Raw genomic sequence first — 16,468 nt, forward strand, 5'->3', positions numbered from 1 at the left:
TAGCCCCCTCTTTTTCAAGGGACCAAAAGTAATTGGACAATTGACTCAAAAGCTGTTTCATGGACAGGTGTGGGCTATTCCTTTGTTATTTCATCATCAATTAAGCAGGTAAAATGTCTGGAGTTGATTCCAGATGTGGCATTCGCATTTGGAAGCTGTTGCTGTGAACCCACAACATGCGGTCAAAGGAGCTCTCAATGCAAGTGAAACAGGGCATCCTTAGGCTGCAAAAAAAAAGAAAATCCATCAGAGAGATAGCAGGAACATAAGGAGTGGTCAAAGCAACAGTTTGGTACATTCTGAGAAAAAAAGAACGCACTGGTGAGCTCTGCAACACAAAAAGGCCTGGACGTCCACGGAAGACAACAGTGGTGAATAATCGTAGGATCCTTTCCATGGTAAAGAAAAACCCCTTCACAACATCCAGCCAAGTGAAGAACACTCTCCAGGAGGTAGGCATATCATTATCCAAGTCTACCATAAAGAGAAGACTTCACGAGAGCAAATACAGAGGGTTCACCACAAGATGCAAACCATTCATAAACCTCAAGAATAGAAAGGCCAGATTAGACTTTGCCAAACAATATCTAAAAAAGCCAACCCAGTTATGGAACAGCATTCTTTGGACAGATGAAACTAAGATCAACCTGTACCAGAATGATGGGAAGAAAAAAGTATGGAGAAGGCTTGGAACAGCTCATGATCTGAAGCATACCACATCATCTGTAAAACACGGTGGAGGAAGTGTGATGGCATGGGCATGCATGGCTTACAATGGCACTGGATCACTAGTGTTTATTGATGCTGTGACAGAAGACAGAAGCAGCTGGATGAATTCTGAAGTGTATAGGGATATATTGTCTGCTCAGATTCAGCCAAATTCAGCGAAGTTGATTGGATGGCACTTCACTTTACAGATGGACAATGACCCAAAACATACTGCGAAAGCAACCCAGGAGTTATTTAACGCAAAGAAGCAGAATATTCTGCAATGCCCGAGTAAATAACCTGATCTCAACCCGATCGAGCATGCATTTCACTTGCTGAAGACAAAACTTAAGGCAGAAAGACCCACGAACAAACAACAACTGAAGACAGCTGCAGTAAAGGCCTGGCAAAGCATCACAAAGGAGGAAACCCAGCGTTTGGTGATGTCCATGCGTTCCAGACTTTAATCAGTCATTGCCTGCAAAGGATTCCCGACAAAGTATTAAAAATGAACATTTTATTTATGATTGTGTTAATTTGTCCAATTACATTTGAGCCCCTGAAATAAGGGGACTGTGTATGAAAATGGTTGCAATTCCTAAACGTTTCATACAAAATTTTTGTTCAACCCCTTGAATTAAAGCTGAAAGTCTGCACTTCTATTGCATCTCGGTTGTTTCATTTCAAATCCATTGTGGGGGAGTACAGAGCCAAAATTATGAAAATTGTGTCAGTGTCCAATTATTTACGGACCTAACTGTATATGTATATGTATATATATATATATATATGTATATGTATATATATATATATATGTATATATATATATATATATATATATATATATATATATATATATATATATATATATATATAAAAACAAAAAAGTGTGGCGCCAAAAAATAATACTGTGATATGAATAAATTAATGGAACTATAATTAATAAATAAAGAATTGTGTAAAGTGTGTAATGTTTAAAATTGTGTATATCTCTTAAACTAGTGTGACCTTTTTAAATTCTATTATAACACAACCAATAAAAATGATCATAACAGTGCATAAACGTGCTAAAAAAAGAAACAGAAAAATCAATAAAAATCCAACCAGTCCTTCAATAATTAGTCCATAATGATGAGGTTTCCGATGTTGATAAAGGGGTCTTTGGGCTGCTCTCACACGGGGTAAACCACCTCCACAGATATCTACAGACAGAAAAAGAGAGAGAGCGCACGCCCCATAGCATAATATTGCATAAAATTTATTAAAAGGGGGAAGGGGGTGGGGGGTGGGGGGGGGTAGGAATCGCACTCACAGGATGCAAATAGTTAAAAGGCAGTTTGTGAATATATCACCACCATCCGGTTCTGGATACTGGAACACGTCTCCGTGGACTCCCTCAGGGCTGCCAGACACGATCACCAGGAACCAGATGTATAAGGCTCCGTTCGCTGTCTGTGTATAGTCCAAACTCCAGCTCTCACTTCCAATGGCCGCCGATTGTATTCCCGCGCTTGGTGTAGGCTTCTGCGCGTGCGCGGCGGCGTCGTGATGACGTAATCGCGCTCTCAGTACCCTGACGCGTTTCGTCACCTGACCGGTAACTTTCTCAAAGGGCTAGCCGTGCGGCTATTTGCACTCGACTGTGAAAATCCACTGCCCTCAACACACACACACACACACACTAATAAAAACACTCTGCTGCCCCCTTTACACCCACAAAACACACTCAGTAGGCACACAAACCTTTCCCATCACTCTCCTGTGCGGAGCTCCCTGCAGACAGGGTGGGGGAGGAGTCAGTGCCTTCTGTCCAATCACCTCCCCTGTCTAAGTGCAAATTTCACTCTTTGTGAATGAAAACTGATAACTGATTGGCTGAAAAACTTGGCAGAGTGCCCAAAATTCCGGGCCATTACTGATTGGTTAAAATTCCAGGCATTATCCAATCAGAGAGCAGGGATTTCAATGAATGAACAATGATTTTATACCCTAAAGCTCAGCGCTAAGACCATTAATTATGTGTTTACAATAAGTAAAAATATTCTACTTATAACTAAGTCAAAGCTGCCATGGGGTCCCTGCCTAACAAATATCTCACAAATTCGTTTACAGACAATATTACAAAAATGCAGTGACCCGGCGCTAACAGTGACAACAATACCCCAGTCCAATGATTAGTCCATTTAGGTAGGGAAAGTTCTCTTAATGTTCCAGTTGAAAACGACGTGATGATTAAATTTCTGGCTGTTACTTCAGAACTCCTCCTGTAGTGTAATAAACAAAGGGAGAAAGACCATTGCGCAGCCACAAGTATCAACAGACGGCTCCAAAAAAGGATTTTTAAGTAATAAACTTACAAAAGTATTGTGTCAATATTCATTTGAGAGAATCTGTGCTTTAACCAACTTCTTTTCCTGGACTTCACGAATCCCCCGTGCTGTCAATCATACGTCAGCTCACTCTTCTGTTAACTCACAGCCTTAACACTCAAGAGTGATCTCAGTGGGTTCCCAGAAAGGAAATGACATGGGAAATGATGGTGCAGATTGCTATTGTCGTGCTGTTCAAATTGGGTGCATTTTATTTTCATCCGTGTTTTCAATGAATTGCTGTCATGGAACAGAAATACCCCTGTCTGCCTTTTCTGTTTCAGCCCCCCTTTCCCTTGGCAGTTCTGCCTGCTAGTTGTGCTTGGATGTCACTTCCTTGCAGTTCACTCTCAGTGCAGATGGAATGGATACATTATGTAGCCTTTTTCCTTCCAGTCTGTCACACCCCTGGTTGCTCTGGCAACATCTCCAGTCCTCCAGTTAATGGACTTTCCCATGTTCTCCCCTGTCCTTGCTGACAGTTAGTATAGTCTCACTTCCCATCTAGTGTGACCCTTGCTTCTCACTTCCTTTTCACCCTGGACTCTGAGTGAGTAACTGCCTGCTATTTACCCCAGCAAGGCCTTTTTGTTTTACACTGTCTCATCATTGATACACTGCACATCAGACAGAGAAGTACTCTCTACCAATATTACATCTGCAAGCACCTATCTCCCTGTGATTTCCCTCAATAAAACCAAGAAAGAAAAAAGGACTTGTTTGTGCTTTGGAAGAGGTGAGACATGAGTTAAGCTAACTGGAGTCATTCATACACCATTCGTGACCCTGGCTTCAGTATAATTGCACTAATTGCAAATTATCCCCAGGGGGGGGGCGTATATCGCGCTCTAGGTTATAAATACACCAGTAGTTAGGAACTCCCCCTCACCACTGATGAAGTGACCACTTTGAGTCACGAAACGCGTTTGGAGAGGGAGGAGTTGTGACTGAAGTGTCCGGCAGCAGGGAGATTGGAGGGGGCGCCACCGCGTGACGTCATTGAGGTGCGCGGAGACAGGCGGCAGTCTTCGGTAGATTGAACAAAGAGAGTACGCCTATCTCAGTGCTCACTACCCCAAGCTGCAAAAGCATCCGGTAACAAGGAAAGGGGAGGGACGTCAGTGAGCTACGCAAAGTCAGGCGAGGATCTCTGGTATTGAGAGTAGTGAGAGCGCGATCAACCCAGGGATCATTACCCCTTACCATATCAAGCTGCGGACGGCACGTTGTCAGTTGTCCTGTTACAGCACGGTTTATGAGGGATTTCAATAATGGAATTTACCAGCTTTAGCCTATAATTAAGTAATAATCCCCGAAGAACAGGGCATTACTGGCCTATAATGCCCTGTTCTGAGGGGATTATTACTATTATAGGCTAAATGTAGACTTTTTTTCATAAATAATAGACACTTTTGAATAGTTATATAGATTTTTTTATTAAAATAAAATGGTAAATACATGAATACACCTCTATATACGCTTATACTGCAGATATCTCTATCCACACATTGCCGCCCCCTCTGTGTACACACACACAACACAGCAGCTCAACACACAACACAGCAGATCTACACACAAACAAACTGCTGCTACACACACAACACAGCACCTCTACACACACAGCAACTCTACACACACACACACACACACACACACACACACACACACACACACACACACACACACACACACACACAAAACACCTCTACACACAACACAGCACTTCTACACACAAACTGCTGCTAGACACACATACAACACAACAGCACAGCACACACACACACACACACACACACACCTGCTGCTACACTCATAAACACTGCTGCTGCTGACACACACACACACACACACACACACACACACACACACACACACAGAAACTACAGCCAGAAACAAACTGCAGACAGACACTCACTTGCTTTGTAGACTCTCTCTCTCCCCCACCCCACCAATAAACGGAATCTGCTCAGTACTTTCAGACCAATCCCCTGCCCTGTCTCGGCTTTTCTGAAAGCTGATTGGCTCGAAATAATCACATTGAAATCAACACTTTGCAAGCAGCTAAAATTCCGGGCATTACCGATTGGATATTGCCCGGAATTTTAACCAATCAGAGAGCAGGAATTTCAATAATGCCCGGAATTTGACTGCTTTGGCCTATAATCCTTGTTATATTTGTTTTGCAGTTATCAGTATTCTTAACTCCTGATTTTAATCCAGGCATCATCATCTACATAGAAGGCAGCATACAAAGGTTCAGTGAAGGTGGCAGTGAAGGTATGAATGTGTCTGATTGGCTCTGACAATTCATAAAAAGACAACAGTCCACCCTCATAGTCCAGATATATTCCAAGGTCCTGTACAGATTCAAATGAATCTAAATATTCTGCCTCGTTGTCATGGTCGGCTGTAAGCTCTTCATCTTCATTTGCCCAAGTTAAGCACCAAGATTTGCTATTTTTACCTATATAAGATGAATTTCCTTTTCTTTTCACGCTGTTGTAAGTCACCCCTACAGACCATTCCCCTACATCGCTGGTTTCCACTTCCAAATAATGTTGACCTGAAGAGAATTTTCTGGTGCTCAAAACTTGTTGTGTTGTAAACCTTAGCGGATGATGAGGCCGAGATTTCTCTATTAAACAATAGGAGGCTTTTTTTAGGTCTTGTGATAAATCAATGTTAACATCTGCGGTATTGACATTCAGTATCATATCTGATGCATCCCCCACATGGAAACCTCTGATTGCCCTTAGATTAGGAAGGATGTCAGACAACTTGGATAGAGCTCTATGCAATGTCACTGCAATTCTAACCTCATCCAGATGTTCATCACAAGCAGGATCTGACTTCTTATAATTCACTTTTCCAGGATTAGTATCAATGAGACTTTCCTTTAGAAAGGTAATTGGATCTGTGATGTTACAAAGTTTCTCCATCTGAAGGATCTTCTTGTGCTGATCTTGTGTTTCTATTTCCAGTTTCTGGATTATATCCGAGAGTGGGAGAAGAACCTGTTCCTCCTGCCTGGTGACATCATTTAGTACTTTATTTTCTATGATTGCCAGCTGCTCCCTGATGTCCCCAAACAGAGCAGTGACTCTGTCTTTTATACCCATTGTCTTTCCTTGAACTACTTTCCTGCGTCCTTGCAGCTGCTGTAGTTGTTTCTCAGACTCCCCCTTATTTAAAGTCAGTTTCTTTAGAGATTTACACAGTTCAACCTTCTTCTTCTCAAATGCTTCATGCAGCGTCACTACCTGGTGTCCCTTGTGTTTCTTATGCTGGCTGCAGATCCTGCAGATAAAGGTAGAATCACTACAGCAAAAATACTTTACCAGCTCATTGTGAGTAGAACATTTTCTGTCCTCCAGAGAAGCGGTCGGTTCAGTTAATATGTGGTTTACTGACTTGTTGTGGGTCTTCAAGTGAATATCACACAAGGAGGCTTCACAATGCAGACATGTTTTAACAGCATGGACAGGGGAGTCAACACAGTAAGTACAAAATATTCCAGTCTCCTCTTGCTTTGGCTGAGTAGAACAACAATAATGTTCCACTATGTTACACAGCTTTAGGTTTCTCTTCAGTGAAGGACGCTGCCGAAACGCTGCTCTACAATCTGGACAAGAATATACTCCTGATCTCCGCTGACTGTCAAATGTCTTAGCAATGCAGTCCTGGCAGAAGTTATGTCCACAAGTCAGCATTACAGGATTTGTGTATATGTTCAGGCAGATGGAACAGCTTAACTCCTCACTCAAAGCAGCAGATGCCATCTATAAAAGAAATGGGGAGAAACAAAACTTAACCGGTGTTTGTATTCAGCACGATGTGTGCAGCTTGCTACATATAAGTGGGGAGAAATGAAACTTACAATGTGCTTGTATTCAGCATGCTGGGGGCAGCTTGTTATAAGGAGGCATTTGCCCCGGGAGAGTGGTTAGGAATCCTGGGTGGGTAGTGAGAGCGAGGGAGGTGGGAGGTTGACCCCTTAATTACCATAGCGGTTTTATAACCGCTGGACATGAATCACATTAATTTCAGGTCTGGGGACCATCTGCTTCTTGAGGTACAAACCCATTATGGGGTGCTGCTATCTCTGGCGAGTTTCATTCTTCCGCATCACGAGACAGGAGCATCCCCTATGGGAAGCCTGTAACTCGGGAAGCATCGGGTCCCAAGACATGAAATTTATAGGGGTCAGGTCCAGAGACTACCTGCTTCAGTAATCTATATCTATAAAAATGAAATTTGTTTGATTGTTAGTAGATGTGGGGATTCTCATTGGTCCGTCGGTCCGTCCGCCCATGCCCCGCCTCCCCCACGGCTCTTATTGGCCAAGAGGTACGCTGACATCACGGACACACCTACTCCACTGTGACACACACACATACTGCCACAGAGTCTCACCCCTGCAGACTCACCAAACCCCCTGAGACTGTCACCAGAGACTCTGAAGCCTAATAGCCTCGGAGACTCTCTCCCTGCAGACTCACCCTACACACCTGGGATCACCCCTGGTGTGTCAGACACCCACCTTGGTAAGTTTAACCCACATATCACACAAACCGCCTTTGGTGTCATCACCCTGTCGCCTGCTCCACGCTAAAAATTTCCGCCTTCCCGCACACTCCCTCCGCCTTCCCTCCCGCTTCGCGCTCTGCAGGCCGCTTACTCTCTGCACCGCGGTGACACCTTCTGCCAAAATGGGTGGCTTCACGCCCGATACAATATGATCATCACCCTGTCGCACATTACCCAAAATGCCCGCCTTACCGCACGATTAAATATAAATTGTCTCCCTTAATTAAACACACTTCATACAGTACATCAAAATGCTGCTCAACGGTCAAAATTTCCGCCTTCCTGCCCGCTAACAAAATGCCCACCTTCCCGCAAGAATAACATTAATTCTCAACCTTACTTACCACACTTCATGCATCAACATTTCAGTCATCCCAGACCCCGCCCGCTCCCAAAATGCCAGCCTTCACGCACAATACAATATTAAGTGTCCACCTTCCATGCACCTGTGAAAATTTCTGCCTTCCCACCCGCTCTACGTCCGCTTGGCGGCACCGCTACTCTGCAAAAATGGCCGCCTTCCCGCCAAAGACAATATTCATTGTCCCACCTAACTTACCACCCTTCCTCAATCAAATTTTCCGCCACCGCTACTCTGCAATAATGCCCCGATCTGCGCTCCCCAGCCCGCTTGGCGGCAACGCTACTCTGAAAAAATGGCCGCCTTCCCGCCACCCACTGTAAGCAGCTCCACGCGGGGGTTGGGGAGGGAGGACTACACCACCGCCGTACCCGCCTCACCTCCCTACACGCCGCCGATATACAAGAAAACTGGGGCGATCCTAACAATTTGAAACAATAGTACCCAAAACCTTGTGGGAATTTAGAGTGGGCGTCTGTAGGCGGCAATGGTGCACATAAATGAAATAATCATGCAATACTAGCCGCAGGTCTTTGCTGCTGCTCAGCCGGCAACGGATCTCCCAGGATCCTCACACAGTAGGAAGACACAATAGGGCGAGCGCAAGCCAGAAAAAAAACAAAAACAGCAAAATATATGTCACACGATTGCCTAGATTGCTATAGATTAAATGGGTGGAGAGAGGGGTAGCAGGATGAAGGGAAATATAACAAAATCACTCACACGGCCATTTGTGAGTGTAAACACATCACAATGATGATGACTTTAGCCTACGGCTTGCTTCATGGATCACTGGTCCTGAAGGAGATCTCAGGAGAAAAGGAGGGGAGAACAGCAATGGGTGTATGTCACTATTAAGTGACAGTGTGGTGGAGGGATAAATATAATATATATAAAAACCACTCACATGGCCATATGTGAGTGTAGACACTCAGAGAAAATCCAAGCCTCATATGTAGAGCACAATCCTCCTTGGTTAATCACAGGTAAAGTAAGCCAAGTATAAAAACAAAACCTGACTTCCACGTCCGGAAGGTCTGGTGGCGAACGGGAATCCAGGTAAGACTACGGTGGCTTGTGATGTCCAGAAATCATCCTCAGAACAACGCGTTTCGCTCGTAAGCTTTGTCACGTTCTCAACCTAACCAAGGAGGATTGTGCTCTACATACTGTATGAGGCTTGGATTTTCTCTGAGTGTCTACACTCACATATGGCCATGTGAGTGGTTTTTATATATATTATATTTATCCCTCCACCACACTGTCACTTAATAGTGACATACACCCATTGCTGTTCTCCCCTCCTTTTCTCCTGAGATCTCCTTCAGGACCAGTGATCCATGAAGCAAGCCTTAGGCTAAAGTCATCATCATTGTGATGTGTTTACACTCACACATGGCCGTGTGAGTGATTTTGTTATATTTCCATTCATCCTGCTACCCCTCTCTCCACCCATTTAATCTATAGCAATCTACTGTAGGCTATTGTGTGACATATATTTTGCTGTTTTTGTTTTTTTCTGGCTTGCGCTACCCGCAGCCGACACAGCTCCGTGCGAGGGGGGGTGAACTACTATGCCACCTCACACAGTAGTGCACATGCACGCATTCACCTCCTGCCGCCGTGCACCCACCAGCGGGACCCGCCCCTTCACCACCGCCACAGCTGCCTCCCCACCCGCCGCCGACACAGCTCCACTTGGTAGGGGGAGGGGGGACTACACCACCGCCGTCAGCTGCCTCACCTCCCCACCCGCAGCCGACACAGCTCCACGCACGGGGGAGGGGGAACTACTATGCCACCTCACACAGTAGCGCGCACACGCACTCACCTCCCCGCCGCCGTGCACCCACCAGCGGGACCTGACCCCTCACACACTAGCGCACCACTGCCAGTCCGGGGGTAGGGGAGGGGTAGGGAGTCAGGAGAGGGGGGGGGGGGGACAAGCACACACATACAGACTGAAACACACACTGACTGACTGACACACACACTGACTGACTGACTGACACACACACACTGATTGACACACATACACACTGACTGACACACTTCCCCCCTCAGTCAGCTCAGCTTCCAAACACACAGGGGGAATCCCAGCTTGCAACAAGTGGGGGGGGGGGGGGGAGGGGAACGGAGCTGTGAATGGGGGGGTGGAAACAAAGTGTTGAATAGGGGGGGGAATCGGAGATGTGAACTGGGGGGGGACCAGAGCTGTAAACATGGGGGGGTAACGGTGCTGTGAAGGGTGGGGCGTATTGCTGTGAATGGGGAGAAAGAGAGGGGGGAGACAGTGGAAGGGAGAGAGAGAGGGGGAGCCAGAACATTAAATCCCGGGCAACGCCGGGTATATCAGCTAGTATATATATCAAAGTGAAAAAATGTTTGTCAGTCAGTTTGTGCCCCCTGTGATTGGCCGGCGGATGGCCACAACTCATTGGCCTGCGGGTTGGGCTGACGTCACGGCCACGCCTATGCAGGGCATGACAGTCACACCACCCTCACACCGCGTGCGCCTCTTGGCCTCACTGTCCATTTGGTGACTGGCAGGATTGCACAGTGACTCCTACTCCTCTCCGCAGCCTCCCTCACTGTCTCCACAGTCCCCCCGCACCGCCATCCTCCCGCTCACACCACCACCCCACAACAAACACACACGCATCTGCATTCTCCCTCGCGCTCTCCCCCTTCCACCCGCTAACTCACTCTCTCCCCCTTACCAACGTGCCATCCTCCCGCTCACCGGCGTCTTTCTCTCACTCACCCCGCACACCACCGCATACGCATCTTCCCTTGCATTCTCCCCTTCCACCCTCGCCGTCCTCCCGCTCACCCCACACACCGCCGCATACGCATCCTCCCTTGCGCTCTCCCACCTCCGTTCTGCGCGCCCCCACCTCTGATGTCACACAGCTGGGAGGCATTGCGAGCACAGGGACAGGGGAGCAACAGGTCGCCTCCCCCTGGCGCTTCTCACCCCGTGGGCCCCATACTCTATAACCTCAGCGGGGGGTGCCGGGGACGGGGGGGGGAGGAGCACCGGTAACGGTGGAAGAAGCGCCGAGGACGGGGGGAGGTGGAAGGAGCACCGGGGACGGGGGGTGGAAGGAGTGCTGGGGACAGGGGGGGTGAACGAGCGCCTGGGACAAGGGGGATGCAGGGGGGAAGTGATGTGAGGTGCAGGAGGGGAGAGTGATGTGAGGTGCAGGGGGGGAGAGTGATGAGGGGTGCAGGGGGGGAGAGTGATGTTGGCTGCAGGGGGGGAGAGTGCTGTGGGGTTGAGTGGGGGAGACTGCTGTGGGGTGCAGGGGGCGAGAGTGCTGTGGGGTGAAAGGGGGGAGAGTGCTGTGGGGTGAAAGGGGGAGAGTGCTGTGGGTGCAGGGGGGAGAGTGCTGTGGGGTGCAGGAGGGGCAGTGCTGTGGGGTGCAGGGAGGGAGAGTGCTGTGGGGTGCAGGGGGGAGAGTGCTGTGGGGTGCAGGGGGGGAGAGTGCTGTGGGGTGCAGGGGGGAAGTGCTGTGGGGTGCATGGGGGAGAGTGCTGTGGGGTGCAGAGTGCTGTGGGTGCAGGGGGGACAGTGCTGTGGGGTGCAGAGGAGGGATAGTGCTGTGGGGTGCAGGGGGGGAGAGTGCTGTGGGGTGCAGGGGAGGAGAATGCTGTGGGGTGCAGGGGGAGAGTGCTGTGGGGTGCAGGGGGAGAGTGCTGTGGGGTGCAGGGGGGGAGAGTGCTGTGGGGTGCAGGGGGGGAGAGTGCTATGGGGTGCAGGGGGAAGTGCTGTGAGGTGCAGGGGGGAGAGTGCTGTGGGGTGCAGGAGGGTGAAAGTGCTGTGGGGTGCAGGAGGGTGAAAGTGCTGTGGGGTACAGGGGGGAGAGTGCTGTGGGGTGCAGGGGGGGAGAGTGCTGTGGGGTGCAGGGGGGATAGTGCTGCCAGGTGCAGGGGGGACAGTGATGTAAGGTGCAGGGGCAGAGAGTGCTGTGGGGTGCAGGGGGAGAGAGTGCTGTGGGGTGCAGGAGGGGGAGAGTGCTATGGGGTGCAGGGGGGAGAATGTTGTGGGGTGCAGGAGGGGGAAAGTGCTGTGGGGTGCAGGAGAGGGAGAGTGCTGTGGGTTGCAGGAGGGGGAGAGTGCTGTGGGGTGCAGGGGGGAGAGTGCTGTGGGGTGTAGGGGGAGAGAGTGCTGTGGGATGCAGGGGGGACAGTGCTGTGAGGTGAAGGAGGGACAGTGCTGTGGGGTGCAGGGGGGATAGTGCTGTCAGGTGCAGGGGGGACAGTGATGTAAGGTGTAGGGGGGGCAGTGATGTGAGGTGCAGGGGGGGACAGTGATGTAAGGTGCAGGGGGGGAGAGTGCTATGTGGTGCAGGGGGAGAGAGTGCTGTGGGGTGCAGGAGGGGGAGAGTGCTATGGGGTGCAGGGGGGAGAATGCTGTGGGGTGCAGGAGGGGGAGAGTGCTGTGGGATGCAGGGGGGACAGTGCTGTGAGGTGAAGGAGGGACAGTGCTGTGGGGTGCAGGGGGGAGAGTGCTGTCAGGTGCAGGGGGGACAGTGATGTAAGGTGTAGGGGGGACAGTGATGTGAGGTGCAGGGGGGGGAGGGTCATGTGAGGTGCATGGGGGACAGTGATGTAAGGTGCAGGGGGGACAGTGATTTGAGGTGCAGGGGAGGGAGAGTGATGTGTGGCGCTGTGAAGGGGGGGAACAGAGCTCTGAATGAGGGGGGGGAATGGCGCTGTGAAGGGGGGTGGAACGGAGCTGGGAATGAGGGGGGGAATGGAGCTGTGAACGGGGTAGGGGAGCAGAGACAGAGGGGGAGCGGGAAAATTAAATCCCGGGCAACGCCGGGTATATCAGCTAGTATGTTAATAACTTCGATCGCCTGTAAGAGCTGTGCAGGGAGCAGCTCTTACATACTGCAGGGAGCAGCTCTAACATACTGCAGGGAGCAGCTCTTACATACTGCAGGGAGCAGCTCTTACATACTGCAGGGAGCAGCTCTTACATACTGCAGGGAGCAGCTCTTACATACTGCAGGGAGCAGCTCTTACATACTGCAGGAAGCAGCTCTTACATACTGCAGGCAGCTCTTCCATACTGCAGGGAGCAGCTCTTACATACTGTACTGCAGGGAGCAGCTCTTACATACTGCAGGCAGCTCTTACATACTGCAGGCAGCTCTTACATACTGCAGGGAGCAGCTCTTACATACTGCAGGGAGCAGCTCTTACATACTGCAGGGAGCAGCTCTTACATACTGCAAGGAGCAGCTCTTACATACTGCAGGGAGCAGCTCTTACATACTGCAGGGAGCAGCTCTTACATACTGCAGGGAGCAGCTCTTACATACTGCAGGGAGCAGCTCTTACATACTGCAGGGAGCAGCTCTTACATACTGCAGGGAGCAGCTCTTACATACTGCAGGGAGCAGCTCTTACATACTGCAGGGAGCAGCTCTTACATACTGCAGGGAGCAGCTGTTACATACTGCAGGGAGCAGCTCGCACATACTGCAGGGAGCAGCTCGCACATACTGCAGGGAGCAGCTCGCACATACTGCAGGGAGCAGCTCGCACATACTGCAGGGAGCAGCTCGCACATACTGCAGGGAGCAGCTCGCACATACTGCAGGGAGCAGCTCTTACATACTGCAGGCAGCAGCTCTTACATACTGCAGGGAGCAGCTGTTACATACTGCAGGGAGCAGCTCTTACATACTGCAGGGAGCAGCTCGCACATACTGCAGGGAGCAGCTCGCACATACTGCAGGGAGCAGCTCTTACATACTGCAGGGAGCAGCTCTTACATACTGCAGGGAGCAGCTCTTACATACTGCAGGGAGCAGCTCTTACATACTGCAGGGAGCAGCTCTTACATACTGCAGGGAGCAGCTCTTACATACTGCAGGGAGCAGCTGTTACATACTGCAGGGAGCAGCTGTTACATACTGCAGGGAGCAGCTGTTACATACTGCAGGGAGCAGCTGTTACATACTGCAGGGAGCAGCTGTTACATACTGCAGGGAGCAGCTCTTACATACTGCAGGGAGCAGCTCTTACATACTGCAGGGAGCAGCTCTTACATACTGCAGGGAGCAGCTCACGCATACTGCAGGAAGCAGCTCTTACATACTGCAGGCAGCTCTTCCATACTGCAGGGAGCAGCTCTTACATACTGTACTGCAGGGAGCAGCTCTTACATACTGCAGGCAGCTCTTACATACTGCAGGCAGCTCTTACATACTGCAGGGAGCAGCTCTTACATACTGCAGGGAGCAGCTCTTACATACTGCAGGGAGCAGCTCTTACATACTGCAAGGAGCAGCTCTTACATACTGCAGGGAGCAGCTCTTACATACTGCAGGGAGCAGCTCTTACATACTGCAGGGAGCAGCTCTTACATACTGCAGGGAGCAGCTCTTACATACTGCAGGGAGCAGCTCTTACATACTGCAGGGAGCAGCTCTTACATACTGCAGGGAGCAGCTCTTACATACTGCAGGGAGCAGCTCTTACATACTGCAGGGAGCAGCTCTTACATACTGCAGGGAGCAGCTGTTACATACTGCAGGGAGCAGCTCGCACATACTGCAGGCAGCTCGCACATACTGCAGGGAGCAGCTCGCACATACTGCAGGGAGCAGCTCGCACATACTGCAGGGAGCAGCTCGCACATACTGCAGGGAGCAGCTCGCACATACTGCAGGGAGCAGCTCTTACATACTGCAGGGAGCAGCTCTTACATACTGCAGGCAGCAGCTCTTACATACTGCAGGGAGCAGCTGTTACATACTGCAGGGAGCAGCTCTTACATACTGCAGGGAGCAGCTCGCACATACTGCAGGGAGCAGCTCGCACATACTGCAGGGAGCAGCTCTTACATACTGCAGGGAGCAGCTCTTACATACTGCAGGGAGCAGCTCTTATATACTGCAGGGAGCAGCTCTTACATACTGCAGGGAGCAGCTCTTACATACTGCAGGGAGCAGCTCTTACATACTGCAGGGAGCAGCTGTTACATACTGCAGGGAGCAGCTGTTACATACTGCAGGGAGCAGCTGTTACATACTGCAGGGAGCAGCTGTTACATACTGCAGGGAGCAGCTGTTACATACTGCAGGGAGCAGCTCTTACATACTGCAGGGAGCAGCTCTTACATACTGCAGGGAGCAGCTCTTACATACTGCAGGGAGCAGCTCTTACATACTGCAGGGAGCAGCTCTTACATACTGCAGGGAGCAGCTCTTACATACTGCAGGGAGCAGCTCTTACATACTGCAGGGAGCAGCTCTTACATACTGCAGGGAGCAGCTCTTACATACTGCAGGGAGCAGCTCTTACATACTGCAGGGAGCAGCTGTTACATACTGCAGGGAGCAGCTCGCACATACTGCAGGCAGCTCGCACATACTGCAGGGAGCAGCTCGCACATACTGCAGGGAGCAGCTCGCACATACTGCAGGGAGCAGCTCGCACATACTGCAGGGAGCAGCTCGCACATACTGCAGGGAGCAGCTCTTACATACTGCAGGGAGCAGCTCTTACATACTGCAGGCAGCAGCTCTTACATACTGCAGGGAGCAGCTGTTACATACTGCAGGGAGCAGCTCTTACATACTGCAGGGAGCAGCTCGCACATACTGCAGGGAGCAGCTCTTACATACTGCAGGGAGCAGCTCTTACATACTGCAGGGAGCAGCTCTTACATACTGCAGGGAGCAGCTGTTACATACTGCAGGGAGCAGCTCTTACATACTGCAGGGAGCAGCTCTTACATACTGCAGGGAGCAGCTCTTACATACTGCAGGGAGCAGCTGTTACATACTGCAGGGAGCAGCTGTTACATACTGCAGGGAGCAGCTGTTACATACTGCAGGGAGCAGCTGTTACATACTGCAGGGAGCAGCTCTTACATACTGCAGGGAGCAGCTCTTACATACTGCAGGGAGCAGCTCTTACATACTGCAGGGAGCAGCTCTTACATACTGCAGGGAGCAGCTGTTACATACTGCAGGGAGCAGCTCTTACACACTGCAGGGAGCAGCTCTTACATACTGCAGGGAGCAGCTCTTACATACTGCAGGGAGCAGCTCTTACATACTGCAGGGAGCAGCTCTTACACACTGCAGGGAGCAGCTCTTACATACTGCAGGGAGCTCGCACAGGCAGAACTCTGAAAAAGAAACTGCTAGCTCAATCTGTATGGCAATTTTCTACCAAACGGCATCTGACTTGCGATAACTCCCTTAATGTGATAACACAAATGTCAGCCCGTGAAGTAGGAACATGCCACGGCGATCGACACGGCAGTGATCTCATCAGAACTGAAGAGACAGAAACATACAAAAGGAGGCACAGAATCCTCCTCAAAGATCCTCACTGGCTGCACACTAGGCTAGGAGTAAATTACAAGGTATAAATACCAGATATATAAGTGTGGTTCAGTTAGCCATTCGGTACA

The 16,468-nt window shown here is 49.9% G+C and overlaps 1 protein-coding gene across 1 annotated transcript in view; it reads right to left on the minus strand.

The window, feature by feature from the left end:
* Window positions 1-4,508: 4,508 nt before the first annotated feature.
* The window catches only part of LOC142471241 (E3 ubiquitin/ISG15 ligase TRIM25-like), a 28,980-nt gene continuing 17,020 nt past the window's right edge, over window positions 4,509-16,468 (minus strand). The window contains exon 2 of the mRNA XM_075578045.1: window positions 4,509-6,856. Within this exon, the coding sequence (XP_075434160.1) occupies window positions 5,276-6,856 (1,581 nt within the window). The 3' untranslated portion in view covers window positions 4,509-5,275. The remainder of the gene's footprint in view (window positions 6,857-16,468) is intronic.

This window comes from Ascaphus truei, chromosome 20, assembly GCF_040206685.1.
Source record: "Ascaphus truei isolate aAscTru1 chromosome 20, aAscTru1.hap1, whole genome shotgun sequence".
Classification (NCBI taxonomy): Eukaryota; Metazoa; Chordata; class Amphibia; order Anura; family Ascaphidae; genus Ascaphus; species Ascaphus truei.